Below are 15685 nucleotides of genomic sequence, written 5' to 3'. Positions count from 1 at the left end.
CCACGATTCAAATTATTGTCAAGTCGGTAAAGCGCACTTATGCAATGGCAGCAATATCAGGTTCGTCTTCACTCAAGATATAAACATTTGCATTTTTTTATTAAATTTCCGAACAAAATTTCATACAATTGAAAAAGCAATAAAAAGCACGCGTTAAAAAAAAATTTGAAAAATCTCAATGGGGTGGTAAATTGCATTTGTTTCCCACTTGAAATTATAGAAAAGTTAACTAGTTCTTAAAGTTTAATTTAATCATATTTAAATTATGAACTTTTTAATATTTATTTTCCGATAATATTTGCTATACATTTGTATGGATCAAAAAATTGCATTAGTTTAATGAAGTCCTTGCAATGGTACTTGTGACAATAGGTATCTAATGCCTTAACATGACATCCACTATTAGTACTTTGATTATGATCTTCTACCTTTATTATTGTTTCATTAGTGTCCCTTTTGACATTTCTCTAAAATGTCGCAACTTTATGAACAAAAACGTGCTGGAAGGTACTTGGCCATCATCTCTATGTTTACTGTTTGGTAAATATAGATATAGAGGTTAATTATTTTAATTATTACATGTAAACTTTCTAATCTTGATAGGGTGTTATGAAAGAATTTATTCTTAGCTACACAATTAAAATTCTAAGCTAGCAATCGTAGAAGTTTCACCCCTGTATCCCATAATAATTATCCCAATATTAAAAATATTAAACTATTTTAATTTTCATACTAGGCATCGATTAGATTGCGATCCGCCCCGAAGATCGCCAAGCCTAACATGATTTGATGTACTAGACCCTACGAAGGTAGTTATGATTTTTCAATTTCATCCATTTTAAAACTAAAAAAGAAAATAGAGTAAAATACAAATAAAATTACTAGAACGGAGTAAATTATATATATAAATTAAATATTTTATATCAAGGACGTCCGTAGAAATTTTTTATGAGGAACAAAATATTTGTTAAAAAATTTGGTTTCACTTTCCGCTTAACAGGTCCATCGCTGAAAAACTCGTCCAGTTAACCGCGCTTTTTTGGAGGACTCGTCATAGACGCAAAAAAAAGGAGCCTATCCCCTAAGTTAATGAATTAACTTCCTAAAAAATTAAGTATGTTATCATCTACACGTAATACAATCTGTAGATATCTACAGATTTACATTAAAGCATTTCTTATGGCAGTAATTAAAATCAATGAATTTGTCACAGTTTTTAAAACATTTTTTCCATTTTCTTTGAATTTGTTGCTTAAATTGTGTATTCTAAACTAAAATAATTGTTATAATAATAGACTTTTAGGGTTGTCTTATTTTTACATTTGTTATTTATCATCTATAATATGGTAAATAGATTAAATTTATCAAATATATGCTGTTCAATAAATCCGTTTAGTGAATATTTGATACAGATTATTCAAGTATCCATTTTCACTACATTATTGTTATTATTATTATTTTTTTTATTTTTTGCAGAAATAATTGCTGTTTATATGGCAGCTTATGATTTTTATTTTAAATTTTATTTGAGACTGAATATATTATGTAATTTACAATAATTAGATTTTAGATGAATAGCAATCTCTACATAGGACAACCAATTTTCATTAAAAAATCAACAAATCTGATACTTCAATTTTACTATTATTATATTTTAACTTCAATAAAAATTTTTTATTTAAATAAATAATTGGTATTCTATCATATTCCAGTGTTATAGACTCTACAATTTGAATATAAATATGTCCTAAAACATAAGACTCACTTTGTTGATTATTAACCGACCTAATCTTAATTTATCTAAAATAAAAATTATCCCCTTTAAAGTTTTTATAAAGCTTAGTTTTAATTTAATATAAGCATGTCAAATTTCGGATCATCACAATAATTAATCAAGTTTTTTAACAAAATAAAAAGAATTTTACTTAAGGTCATTATTTTAATAAATTAAAATATATAATATCAAGAATACGGCATTTTTGCACAAAGTCTTTAACTCACACTTAGTTTGGGTATGATGATTTATGACAACATAATAACTAAATTTAAAATTTTATTTTATAACGATTTTTAAATAATCTACTGTTACTATTAGCAAAGTAATAATAAGTAAGGGTGACCATTGGTAAAAACCATTCGTACGTATTTTAAAATACGGACCATGTAGTGTTATACTAATGTCAATTTGTGCTATAATGGGTTGATATTAGTGATGGGCATAATCGAATGATTAGTAATCGAGTGAATCTCTCGAAAAATCACTCGAAGTTAAAATCGTCTGCTCCTATGATAAGAATAATCAACTATTATTATTTATCGAGAGAATCGAAAAATTATACGAAATATGAATAAATATACCTATAATAAATAATTATTAATTTAATTTTGCTTTTTTTATTTGTTGGTGTTTATTTATAATTGATGACACGGCCACGGCGTTGTCACACGTTGACACCCCGCGGTCGTGTCAGCTCCTTCTCAGCCACCGCTTAACTGTAAACCGGACCGTCACACACACGCGTTATCGTCGTGGTGTAAAGTCCATCAAATGCCTAGCGTCGGATACCCCGCCGCAATAATACGTCGAGTCAGTCATCTTCGTGACACCTAACACATTGGTTGCATCGTCCGCGAACTCAACTCAATCGCCACCGCAAATTCGGTCATCTGTGTTTATTGTGTCGACGGATTTTTAGTATTGTTATCATTGTTACTTTTGGTTCGCACTCGATTTTTTTTGTTTTTCGGTGTTACAATTCTTGTTTTTTTTTTCTTAATAAACGGCTCGACGCCCCTTAGAAAAACTAGTTAGCTTCATTTATTTTTGGTTTATCACCACCTTCTATCATTGATATATTAAACTATAATTTAGGAATAATAATAACAATAATATATTAATAATGCATTATTAATAAGTGCTTTAAATAAAAGACAAGTTGTTTTTTTTTTATTTAATAATTATTACCTATATTTTAAAAAAACCGATAACAAATTTAAAAATAAAAACATAAGATAAGGTAGCAATAGCCTGCTTGACCATCATAATTAAAACACCTAATTGATTTTTCATAAATTCACAACTAGTGAGAGAATCAGAACTCAGTAGTTTAGCCAGTTCAGGACAAAACTTTGTTCTAATCGTCACATACTTCCCAAAAATGTGACAGATAAGGTGTTGCCATGAGTAGCGATTGAACGAGTTGAAAATAAGACTCGAAGTCAACAATTTAATAATAATTCGACTATAATTTATGCTAAATAAAAACTTAAAAATAGTATTCTATCGTTTCATGGACATCATTCGAAATAACTTTTATTCGATTATATACATTTCAAGATCAAGAAATCATTATTTTTATAATAAACGAGAAATCATTAGAAATAATCACTCGATTATAGAATAATCAATATTATTCTAATATTATTTATTAAAAAAATCAGAATATCTCGATTATATAATTGATATGATTTCAATAATCGAAATATCTCGATTATATATCTCGATTATGCCCATCACTAGTTGATATCACTAAATCCAAAAGTCATATTTTTCTGTAGTTAATTTAGTTAAATCTTTACTGATAAATGTTTTTAAAATTGTACGTTTTGAAAATAAAGAATTTAAAGTTATTCGTTTATTTAATGCTCTAAATTTTTAATTAATGATGTCTGATAGAAATACAATTACAAGAAAACAATTTAGACATAGATTTTTAAAAAATGAACAAGACGTTTTTACACACAATGCCTGGTAAAATACAAAGTAGTATAAATGTATCTAAAGTTTAATTATATACAACTATTTTTTACAGGGATAATGTAGAATGGAATGAAGAACAAAAAAATCAAGCTATAACTCAAGTGTGTGAACATTTACAAACGAAAATGTCTGTAGAAGATGCAAACGACTTGCAAAATAATGCTGACCAGAATTGGGAAAAATTTTATTCAATACATCAAGAAAAGTATGAATTTCTGTAAAAATTACGAAATTTAATATATGATTTTTAACATGATTGATTCAATATTAAATACTTGAGTATACTAGATGATTGATTAACTATGATTCACACAATAACTTAATAATTATAAAACACGTAGTTTTTTTTATAATAGTATTATATTCTTTCTAATTGTAACAACTTTATATGAAAACATATATGTTTAACTAGCTTATAAATAAGATAATGATCTAACTAAAAAAATGACTGGTTGATAACAACTTTTGAATCAGTATTGAAAATAAAAATATTAGCAGACTAATATTACCATATTACTCCTGTGACTAGAATGAAGAGATTAATATAGTTTATAAATTCCTAAAAATAAAATTAAACAAACCTGTGCTTAACCTCCAGTTGATATAGTAATAACTTACAACAATTATTAATGACCCGTTATTTTCTTTAAGCCACACAAATATAACATTTCCATTAAAAACACATAGTTGATACTATTTTAAAGTGGTGATAGAGGATAGGGAAATTATAAAACATAGGTTATTGTTAAATCTAAAAAGATAATATTATAATGTATTTTATTTTTAAAGATAATGTTAATCTTTTTAGTTAAAACTTAATTGTTAATTTTATTTAACAATTCTCGAAATTTTATGTCTTTTACTTTTCCTTCATTTATGAAATAAAGAATTAGTTTAATTTATTAACATATTAGTTTCTGTTATCCTAAGAATTGTCTTTTTATTTTTGTTGGATTTTGTATATATACAGTAATGAATTATTTCATTTATTTTAAATCTTTATCTAACATTATTGTTTATAAGGTGATATTTTTAATTTACATAGTTTTTATCTTCCATATCATGAAATAATTTAATTTAATAAATTAACTATATTTTTCTTAGGTTTTTCAAAAATAGATGTTGGCTTTTTACTGAATTTCCTGAAATAACTGCGCTATATGAAAGAGAATCAAGTAATCTACTAGAAGTGGGTTGTGGAGTTGGAAATTCAGTTTTTCCTATTTTGACTCATTATGAAAAAAATAATGTACATGTATATTGTTGTGATTTCTCCACCAATGCTATTAATATACTAAAGAATAATCCAGAATATGATGCTAGCAAGTGTACAGCATTTGTTTGTGATATAACCAGTGAAGAGTGGAATACTCCTTTTGAATTAGAAAGTCTTGATATTATTTTATTAGTTTTTGTTCTATCAGCAGTACAGCCAAATAAGTAATATTTTTTTAATTCAAAATTATTTTTTATGCTAAAATTTTTAATTTCAGATTAAATCAAACCATTAATAAATTTTACAATTATTTAAAGCCTGGAGGAATGATATTGTTTCGTGACTATGGTAGATTTGATATGGCTCAATTAAGATTTAAAGAAGGAAGATGTATATCTGACAATTATTATAGTAGAGGGGATGGAACATTAGTGTACTTTTTCTCACAAGGTATTTAACATTTATTTTGAAATTATTTTTTTTTAAATATAAATATATTTTAGATGACTTAAGGAAACTTTTTGTCAGTAATGGTGGTTTCCATGAAATTCAAAATATTGTAGATCGACGCTTACAAGTAAATAGAGGTAAACAATTGAAAATGTATCGTGTTTGGATTCAATGTAAATTTCAAAAGCCTTTAACATAATATTTACTAAATAATTAAGATGTATATTGAATAAAATAATATACATATATAGTAATAAGTATATTTTTATATATTATATGATTTTTATTTTTGTACATTTCAAACATAATGTTTGTTGATAATTGCATATTGATATAAGTTGTTTATAATATATACATTTTATTTATGATAAATAATAAAAACTTAATGAAAAAAATATTTTTTTTATTATTAATAATTTATATCAATTTTTACTAGGTCCTATGTAACTAAATACTTAGATATAACTCTAAGGAAATATTATTTTAAAAAAAACAGAGACTAAATGAGTTTCTTTTACAATAAGATGTATGTCCTATTTTTTCATATAAAGTAATATGTCATAAAGAAATTTGCCAAGTAAAAACATAATTAAAAAAAAAAATTTTCAATTTATACCCTGTTGCAACTGGACAACTTGAATATAACAAATGAAAAGACTGTAATACAATAAAGCAGTTTTATATTTCTTTATCAATAACTATTATGATTAAGCAAGACTGTAAATATAGCAATACGGGTAATAAGTAGCTAATCACAAGTCATGAAATATTAACTAGATAAAAAAACTTATGTATTTACTAGTAAAATTTTTGCTTAAAAATGTTCATGAAATAATTATTTTGATGTGAAAATTAAATTTTGTAAATCTAAAATAATAAAAAAAATATCACAGAAGTGAACATGAAATGGCCATTTATATAAATTAAACATGAATTTTATTTTCTTATAAGTCTGCAGTTTAAGAAACATTTGTATAAAGGCACTAAGTGAATTTATTTAATTAATATGATTCACAATGGTAAATATACATTAGTATCTCTCCCTTTCTCATAAAAAATTGTAAAATAAATTATATAAGGAAGTATTGTACTTTTAATTTATAATAATTATTATTTAAATGTGAAGATATTTATTTATTGTAAAAAATACATCATAATTTACCATTGAAAATAAAAAACACAACTTTTATATTTATACATATGTATGTATCCGTTTGGTTACATTATAAATACTTTTTATATTTTTCATTATTATAGTTTAGTAAAATATTTTTTGGTGTGATTATTTCAAAAAATGATTACAAACATAAAAACAAATAATTTAGATTTTTTTTAATTTTAAAATTAAATGCAACTATGAATGAGTAATTATGTTAAATATATTGCTGAAGTTTTTATCAAATAAAAATTTGAAGGTAAAAAATAATTGTGGGATATACGCAAAAAAAAAAAATTTTGACTTAAAATTTTTCAAAATTTTATAACAAAAATTAAATTGTCATTTAAATTTTATATGAACTTGAAAGTAATATTCTTCAAGTGTTACATACTCTATAATTTGAATAGAATATATCCTAGAAATATTTTAAATTTTCATTCTTTCTAACAATGGTAGGATTTAGTGTACTTGTTAAACTTGATAAAATTGTGAAGTACTTTTCTATGTACTCTATAAAACAATTAAATATTAATCAAGGATCGTTCATAGTATACATGAATGCACCATCATTTTCCATTGCTGCCATGATTTCACTAATGTATGAAGCAACATCAACACTTTCAGTGTCACTACGTTTTATGAATGGATGTTCCAGTAGTTTGTTATACTTTGGTCTTTGATTTTCTTCTTTAATCAAACTACATAATAAATAGGTTAACATAGTTTATAAAACTTTAAGCAATTTCAATGTAATTCAACATTTTTTATTTATTTAATTTAATTTAATTATGTTAGGAATAGAGATGTTTTACATAATTAGTTAGGAATAGGGTAAATTCTCATTTTAGTAAAACTTAATTAATTTGTAATAAGAACTCACCATGTGTTAACAAAGTTAATAAAATGAAGAGAGAAATTATTTGATGACTGATGTAATCGAGGTGGATCTCCTTGGACCACTTGACAAAGTTGTTCAAAAACTGAACTCCATCTTGGATATGGAAATCGACCTGTGGCTACTTCTACTAATGTAATGCCTAGTGACCAAACATCTGATCTAACATCATAACCACTTCTGCCACGAACTGGATCTATTCTTTCAGGCTACAATGGTGTAATTAGTTATTTTTTACTTTCATGTTCTAAATTTTTTTTTTTTTTTTTTAAACTTACAGCCATGTATGGACGGCAACCCGCATCTCTTGTTTTAGCAATGGAATCTACTAACTGTCCAGAAATACCAAAATCACATAATTTGATATTTCCTCGAGAATCCAATAAAATATTACTAGGTTTTACATCACGATGTATAATTTTTAATTTTTCTTTCAAATAGTTTAAAGCTTTTACTGTCTATAGAAAAAATGATTACATAAAAATTAAATCAAAGTTATTCAGAGTTCTTTTAAATGTTAATGTTACTACTAAGTATTACACATAAAGTATACAATTTCTAAATATGGTGGATGACGTTTTAATATTTTGTTGAAATCATTGTTCTCATCATTTTAATTTACTACCTATTTTGTCTATGAATAAGTAGTTGTACTTATAGAAATTTAATAAAAGATCATGATGAACTTCACAAATAAATATATGTTTTTAAGGCAAAAACATTTTAAAAAAATTACGGATATTTAATAGTCAAAGTGAAAAAAAATATGCTTGATATTAGGGAGTAACAAATCATTTTTAGAACCCAATATTTTCAATTAAAAATAATAATTTGTGCTAGCAAGATGAGGAAATTTTGTAGAGGATGGTAAATAAGGTTAGGGATTTATACGCAATAAAAAATTGAGAAATATGCATTATATTTACCAAAATGAGCAAAAACCTTTTTTACTACAAAACCTTAACTATTTTTAACAATAAAATGAAAAACAAATTTGTAATGACTAACTATTTAATATTAATTAGTAGCAAATTCATTAGAAAGGAGTCATGTGTTGGATATTTTTTAATGATTAAATTGAAAGTGATTTTGAACGTTAAAATATTTAATTAAATTTATTTATTCTAAAATTTGACTGATATATTCATTATTAAAAAAATAGCGTATTTTATGAAACACTTTATACTTACAGCGACGGTTATTTTCCCCAAAATGTTCTCTGGTATTTGTTGATTTAATTTTTCATAAATATATTTATAAAATTTATCTAAAGATGTATCCATAAGTTCCATACAAATCCAGCAATCGCCCTAAAAATGACAGGAAATTCATAAAAGTAGTAAAATAAAAAAAGGAATTTTAAAATTTTATAGAATACTTCTTTGAATAAAGCTCCATAAAATTGTACAATGTAAGGACACTCATTAGATTTCATAACAACATCTAAATCCATTAACAATTGTTTTTGTTCATTCTCATCAACAGTGGACCTTATTCTCTTTAATATAAAATTATCATTATACAAAAAAAACAAAAAAATGTAATTATTTTTATAAAAATACCTTAACAGCCATAACCATGTCACTACTTCTATGTAACATTTTGTTGACTGTACCAAAACCACCACGTCCAATTTCTCCTAAATCTTGTAAATCATCAGATGTAAAGTCATAAACCTTAAAAGCAAAATTGAATCGATAATTTAGTTAAGTAATGATAAACATAAAGTATGGATATTTTAAATTCCATCATAGAAGTTAAAATTAAAAAATATAGCTATTATCTATTATTAACTATTAGTACATTGTAATCACCATATTGTTAATCAGCAGAACAATTTCTTATGCCCAAAATTAGCAAAATAAGGTTTTGGTATATTTGGTTGCTAAAAAAAACATAGAAAAACTCCCATGTGACATCTTTAACTACCGATGAGTAAATGAAAAAATCTACAATTGTACCTTGTTAAACCTATGTTATATAGTACTGGTTAATATATAAATTGGCTTTTTGTGTCCTCTAAAATTTTTTTATTTAGGCGATTTACTTACAATTTACTTTTTACATTTTTATTAAAACTATAACCTAACTAATTTTCGATAAATTAAAACTATTACTTCATAAATAAAGTTAATATAAACAAAATTTTTGAAATTAAATTCTATCTAATGAAATAATATGAAAAAGTAATTCTTTGATTTCCTAAAGTAAATTATAAAACATGGCTAGGTAAAAGTCTAGTACGCGTGTAATGCTATGGATAAGTGTTTCCAAACATTTTTGCAATAACAACCCTTTGTTAGATTTACAACTTTATAGAGCTTCATACCACAGATGTAATTAAGTTAAAATTAATATAAACTAACTTTATTTTCAGATAGTTGAAGTTTTCCTGTAGATTGAATGGTTTGACATATTTTAAGTCTTTCTCTGTAAAATAAAGTAGTATTATTTTAAAACAAATGTATAAATTAATGAGATAATAAACAAAAAAATTAGATTAAAAATACAAATGTTAGATGTCAAAATTTATTTAAAATGTTACATAGTTAAATATTCAAATTTGTTAAAGACATTCAATAATCTGTATTAAATTAAAATAATATTTACACTATCAATATACAGACATTATTTTAACAAAAAAATTATAATTTTAACTAAAATAAGTTACAACAATAAATTAAAATGTGTTAAACAATTTTAATTTTAATCAATTTTTAATAGACAATTTTTGAAGCTAACAATGATTATGAGACAAACATAAGAACAATCATAGATTTTTTAATATTAAACATTTTATCTTAAACTCAAAAGCTGTTACTACCTATCTATAAGTTATATGCCAAACTTAACCCTATTGCAAACTTTATTTATTGATTGAATATTGTTAATTTATGTCAATTTATAAAAAGATTTGTTTAAATTCAATTAATTTTCATTAAACTATTTATACTTAAATAAAATATTATGACCAATAGGATATTTTAATTTAATTTAATGTTTTTTATGAAAAATTGGTTAGTTTCAAGAAAAATTTAATTAAAATGATTAAAATACATAAACCTTAATGAAGAAGTTTAAATAACATTATATTACCATTTTCACAAAAATAAAAGAAACATTGATCACTTTTTTTTTTAACACTAACTTACCGTAATTTACAGCGTTCTATGAGTCTGTATCTGTGTACATAAAATTATTAATTGTTCAAAATTTAATATGAAAAAACTTATAAAATCATATTAATATATAACTCCAGAAATTAAAACATATATAAGTTTTGAGTCTCACATGGGTATTTATATTAAGATTTAAAAAAATTTAATTTATTTAAGATTTTGAATCTTACACGCATCTAGAATGTCCCACAAAAAATAAATTTTAGTATTAGTTTATAAAATAAAATTATTAAAAGAAGCAATTGAAAATATGTTTTAATTCCACTCTTAAAGAGTCTTAACTATGATTAATGTCCAAAGTAAAAATGACCAATAGGTAAAAATGACACAATTGTGTGTAATTAAAAATAATACTGCACTTGTTGGCTGACTACAACTGGTTATTATTGAATAGATAGTAAAAATTTTTTTATAGTTTAAGAAAAATTAAAATAATTTAGCAAAGAATATAATAAAAGAAAAATTGATAATATTTTATAAGTAACTAAAGTAACATAAAAATATTGTAAAATTCTAATTTATGTTTTGATTTTAATTTAATATGAATGAAGTATAATTTAATAATAAAATTGGCTATGTTTATTTAATCGGCTTGTTACTTATAACCCACACACCTTCAAAATGGTGGTTAATTAGGAATTTATTTTGGGAAGAATATACTAAAAACAAATGTTCACCACCCACCAAACAAAAATATGTATCCTCACCATGTTACTAATTTTGTTATATTTCTCCCGTAATTGAATATATTATTTTAAAAATCTGCCAAATACCAAAGATTAAAGAAAAATGAGTTAGGTCAGAGGTTCTCAAACTTTTCAGGCCAGGCCCCCCTTTTGGTCAACCCCAGATGTGAGCCCCCCTTATAAAAATAATTTTAATAGTCAAGTTTAAATTAACAAAAAGTTAAAAAAAAACAAAAATTATAGGCTTATATTGATATTAACATTACCAATTTATTTTAAAATAAAATGTATTTTTTATAAAAGGTTTTAATCAATCGGCCAATTTTAATGCGATGGGTGGGCTTGTTTTTCATCACAAAGTTTGGTGAAACGAGGAGAGATATTTGATAAAGCTACTCTCAATTATTTGCTGACATCCAGTCTTCCACGGTACTTAGACTTCATTGATGCTAGGGTGGAAAAGCCTGTATCACACAAATACGTAGTAGCAAATGGGACTAGTATTCTCATGGCTTTTTCAAACAATATTGGGCACTCTTCTTTTACACTTACCCAGAATCTTGTTAGTGAGTTGTCTTGTTCAAATGTAGCTTTCAAAAACTCATCACATTGAAGATCAATGAGCTGTTCTTGTTCTGCCAAACTCAACAAACAACTTTTGATCTTTTGTATTCTTTAAATTTTTCTTTTAAAGTTGACAGATGATTTACAAAACATGTTGTTTGTTCTTGAGGAATCTCCTCACACTCAACTTCTTGCACCATGTTCAATAACGTTGGAAAAACGGTTAAGTCCGGGGTTTTCAAAGCAGCTTCCCACAGTGACAACATTTTAATGAAGCCTTGTATCTTTTCTTCCCAAATAAGAATATTGGCTTTTTCTTTTTGTAGAGATTTATTCAACAAATTAATTTTTGAAAAAAAATCTGTAAGGTAAGCTAGCTTCAAAAGGAACTGTGTATCGCAGAACAACTCTGCTGAAGGTTTTTTACAATCTTTTAAAAACATGAATACTTCATTTCTAAGTTCAAATATTCTATTTAAAACATTTCCCGAGATAGCCATTGAACTTCGGTGTGAAATAGCAGTGCTGTATGCTCTGAGCCCATTTCTTCACACAAAACTTTAAACAACCTTGACTGTAGCGACTATGCTTTTATTAAATTGACTGTTTGAACAACAGTTTGAAGAATTACATTTATGCTCAGACTCAAATATTTTGAGGCTAGAGCCTCTCTATGAATGATGCAATGGGTCCATTTGATGTTTGGAGCAACAGCTTTAACCAAACCTTGAAGTCCATTGTACTGGACTGCCATATCTCTGGCTCCATCCGTGCACAAACCAATGCATTTCTTCTATTGCATATCATGTTGTTTAAAAAAATTGACAATAATATCAAAAATACACTTTCCAGTAGCATTGGTGGTTAAGGACTCACAAAAAAGTATTTCTTCTTTTATATCCTTATCATCAATAAATCTAACATAAGCCAATAAATAATATTGCCTATGTTTATCAGTCGCTTCATCAACTTGAAGGGCAAAAACGTTATTTTTTAATTTTTCAAATAATTGTTCATTGGATCTACCGAAATATCTAATATTCGCCGTGACACAGTGTCATTGGAATGAGGTATGGATTTTAGTTGTTGAGCCAAATTGTATAAATTGATGTATAAATATACTAAATTGTATATAATACAGAACGCGATTATTATTATGGAAATTTCACAAATCTTTTTCTGTCCTACCAATACAATGTTGATTTTTAAAAATTTTTGCGCTCCCCCTATAAAGCTTTTGCGGCCCCCCCAGGGGCGCGCCCCACACTTTGAGAACTTCCGAGTTAGGTTAAAGTTTTCATTTGTTGAAGAATATAAACACATAGTTTAATGCAGATACCAGACAAATATTGTTTTTCTATAGATGTTTAATTTTAGATCAAATATGGTTTTATTAAAGTGACACGTCAAGTGAAAGTGTTTGATGTGTTTTCATATTTAACAATGTAAAGAATGTCTATTCTAGACAAAGTTATATCTATGAGAGGTTCTACAAATAAAAAACATGTTATAATATTGAATAATATAATAAACTTTTAAATAAATTTAGGGTTTCATTTCATAAATATTATAAATAATACTTCTTCTTTTTCCTTGCCTAAATCCCAACTACTTGGAGTCGGCCAAAATATTATAGATAATACCAATTGCTTAAATACCTTATAATAATTCATAAAATCACAGTGATCCCAAAAATTATCATGATGTTATAATTATTTTCATAAATAACTTTTCATAACTCTTTCAAGAGCATAATTAGGTTGGAATATTTTTAGATCTTTTAATGTTTTTCAATCAATTTCATATTTAGCCTTCCTAAATTTGTAACCAAAAAGTCAATTAATCACATATTAAAAAAAATAATAGCAAGTAATTTGTTTGATGACAGTAATTTAATACACTCTTTAAAACATAATTTTTATTATATGATTAAATAAGTGTGCAAATTTATTTAAGTATTTTAATTAACTTTAACTACTAAAAATGTATTTTTTTATATATTGTATTTTATGTTCTATTAACAAGATCATCAGAATTGAAGAGTCCAATGTAATAACTTAGTATTTCCACTTTTAAAAATTTAATGGGAGGAGCAATTACATTTAGAAATTTACACTAGTATTCTTTTTATAAATATAATTTTTTCAAACAACAATCTTTAATGTAATTTAATAAAATTATTTAAATTTTATACAAGGGTATCTACATAAGTAACCAGTGAGGTGTTTTATAATTTCCAGAGCTTCAAAGATTAGAGAAATTGGGAGTTTCATCCTTTCATACCTATCTTTATCACAATTTTATGTCAACCATGCATTAATATTTAGACCTCTTAAATAAAATTTTCAACTAGTCAGCGTAGGTTTGTTTTAATACTCTTACTCTATCTAGGTCAATTTAGTATAGATAATTATAAAATTACTACCTTGACTTTTCTACAGTTGGTTCAGGATTTGGCAGTTTCACTTTAGGTAAACTAAGTTGTTTGGTGATTGTGCCATTGCATTGTACGCGGCTTTCTTCGTCAGATCTAGGATATACAAAACAAAAATATATTAGCCATATTACATATGATTTAAACATAAAATTGAGAATTGTGTAAGGATATGATTCTTCAATTAAACTCATAAGTAGTTATAAATCAATCAAAATAAAAATTTTAAATGACTATAAAAAATTTAATAATTTACCATATAAACTTGATTTTACTTCAAAAAACCAAGTTTTTAATATGTGAAAAAAAAAATCAAATAACAATCATATATTAAAATAGATGAACTGATGTATATTTATAATTATTTTCAATGCAAAAGAATTAAAATAATAATTGTTAGTTAATAAAACTATAAATTTTACTTTAATGATTGTAAAGTCTGAATGGGTGAGCTGAATCCAAAAGAAGAACTTGAAGATCCTTGTATAGCTAGTTTTAACTGTCTACGTTTTTCTTTAAAAAAAAAAAAAACAAGATATACAAATAATTTATATTATATTATCTATATATATTTATAGTTTAACTGTTATAGGAAACCTTATAATTATAATTGATTTAACTAAATTTAAGTATATTTTTTTAACTTAAAACATTAGTATCCAATACTAAAAAATATAAAAAAATTCAGAGTTCCTTTTAGTATAACATTATTCAATTGTTAGGTACATTCAGTATTTTACCTGCTACAATAGCGTCTTGCCGAATATCTAACTGAGGAATTGAAGGTCTAACAGTACCTAAAAATATTTATAAATAATATTTAAGAAGTTTGTATTATTAAGATACTCAATAATTCCATATTTTATTGGAAAAAATTAGTTGTAGACTATAGTCAATTTTCAACAGCAAAACTTACCAGAAGGCAAATTTTCATTATTGTCATTGTTGGACATTTTCTATTAGGTAATATACTGCTTCAAACATGGGTATTTAAGTTGTGTTATTAAAATAATTTTAAATTAAATTAAAATTACATAAATTTGTTGATCAGCGTTAAATTATCGTTCAAACATGGTCCTAAAATGATACACACAACAAATCTTACCATAGTATTTATTTGTTGAACGATTGACAACAGTTGACTCAAGTAGTTTTCATTTAGCTGATAACATGAAAATTTTTAGTACTGTACAATGATAAACAATATTGGATACACTGAATATAATCAATGCTTTCATTACTGAGATGTCTAGTGATAAAAATTATCAGTATTTATGATTTCTGACGAGTCTTATTTATTAATTTCAAAATAAAAAATTTTAATACATACATTTTTATAAAG

General features: G+C 24.9%; 2 protein-coding genes across 4 annotated transcripts; one reads left to right on the top strand and one right to left on the bottom strand.

The window, feature by feature from the left end:
• Nucleotides 1–3461: 3461 nt before the first annotated feature.
• LOC126894330 (tRNA N(3)-methylcytidine methyltransferase METTL2A) lies at nt 3462–6028 on the top strand. The gene is made up of 5 exons (XM_050665263.1): nt 3462–3751; nt 3813–3965; nt 4865–5200; nt 5254–5426; nt 5480–6028. Exons 1-5 carry the CDS (start codon nt 3663–3665, stop codon nt 5623–5625), a joined length of 897 nt encoding a protein of 298 aa, XP_050521220.1. The 5' UTR covers nt 3462–3662; the 3' UTR covers nt 5626–6028.
• A 673-nt stretch (nt 6029–6701) lies between these two features.
• LOC126894324 (dual specificity mitogen-activated protein kinase kinase 4) lies at nt 6702–15492 on the bottom strand. 3 transcript variants are annotated; one of them, XM_050665248.1, is made up of 13 exons: nt 15260–15492; nt 15084–15140; nt 14766–14856; nt 14335–14439; nt 10633–10662; nt 9847–9910; nt 9043–9156; nt 8859–8978; nt 8671–8790; nt 7759–7938; nt 7466–7689; nt 7150–7283; nt 6702–7095 (listed from the first exon to the last, which is right to left on the bottom strand). In XM_050665248.1, the coding sequence occupies exons 1-13, from the start codon at nt 15294–15296 to the stop codon at nt 7001–7003; spliced, it is 1371 nt and encodes a 456-aa protein (XP_050521205.1). In that variant the 5' UTR covers nt 15297–15492; the 3' UTR covers nt 6702–7000. The 3 variants fall into 3 exon arrangements, with proteins under 3 accessions (XP_050521205.1, XP_050521207.1, XP_050521206.1); XM_050665250.1 differs by having other exon boundaries at nt 6704–7283; nt 15260–15491; XM_050665249.1 differs by lacking the exon at nt 10633–10662 and having other exon boundaries at nt 6704–7095; nt 15260–15491.
• Between the last annotated feature and the right edge of the window lie 193 nt (nt 15493–15685).

This window comes from Daktulosphaira vitifoliae, unplaced genomic scaffold (assembly GCF_025091365.1).
Source record: "Daktulosphaira vitifoliae isolate Bord-2020 unplaced genomic scaffold, ASM2509136v1 Scaffold_1, whole genome shotgun sequence".
In the NCBI taxonomy this organism is placed as follows: Eukaryota; Metazoa; Arthropoda; class Insecta; order Hemiptera; family Phylloxeridae; genus Daktulosphaira; species Daktulosphaira vitifoliae.
This window is presented reverse-complemented; position numbering and strand designations above follow the sequence as displayed.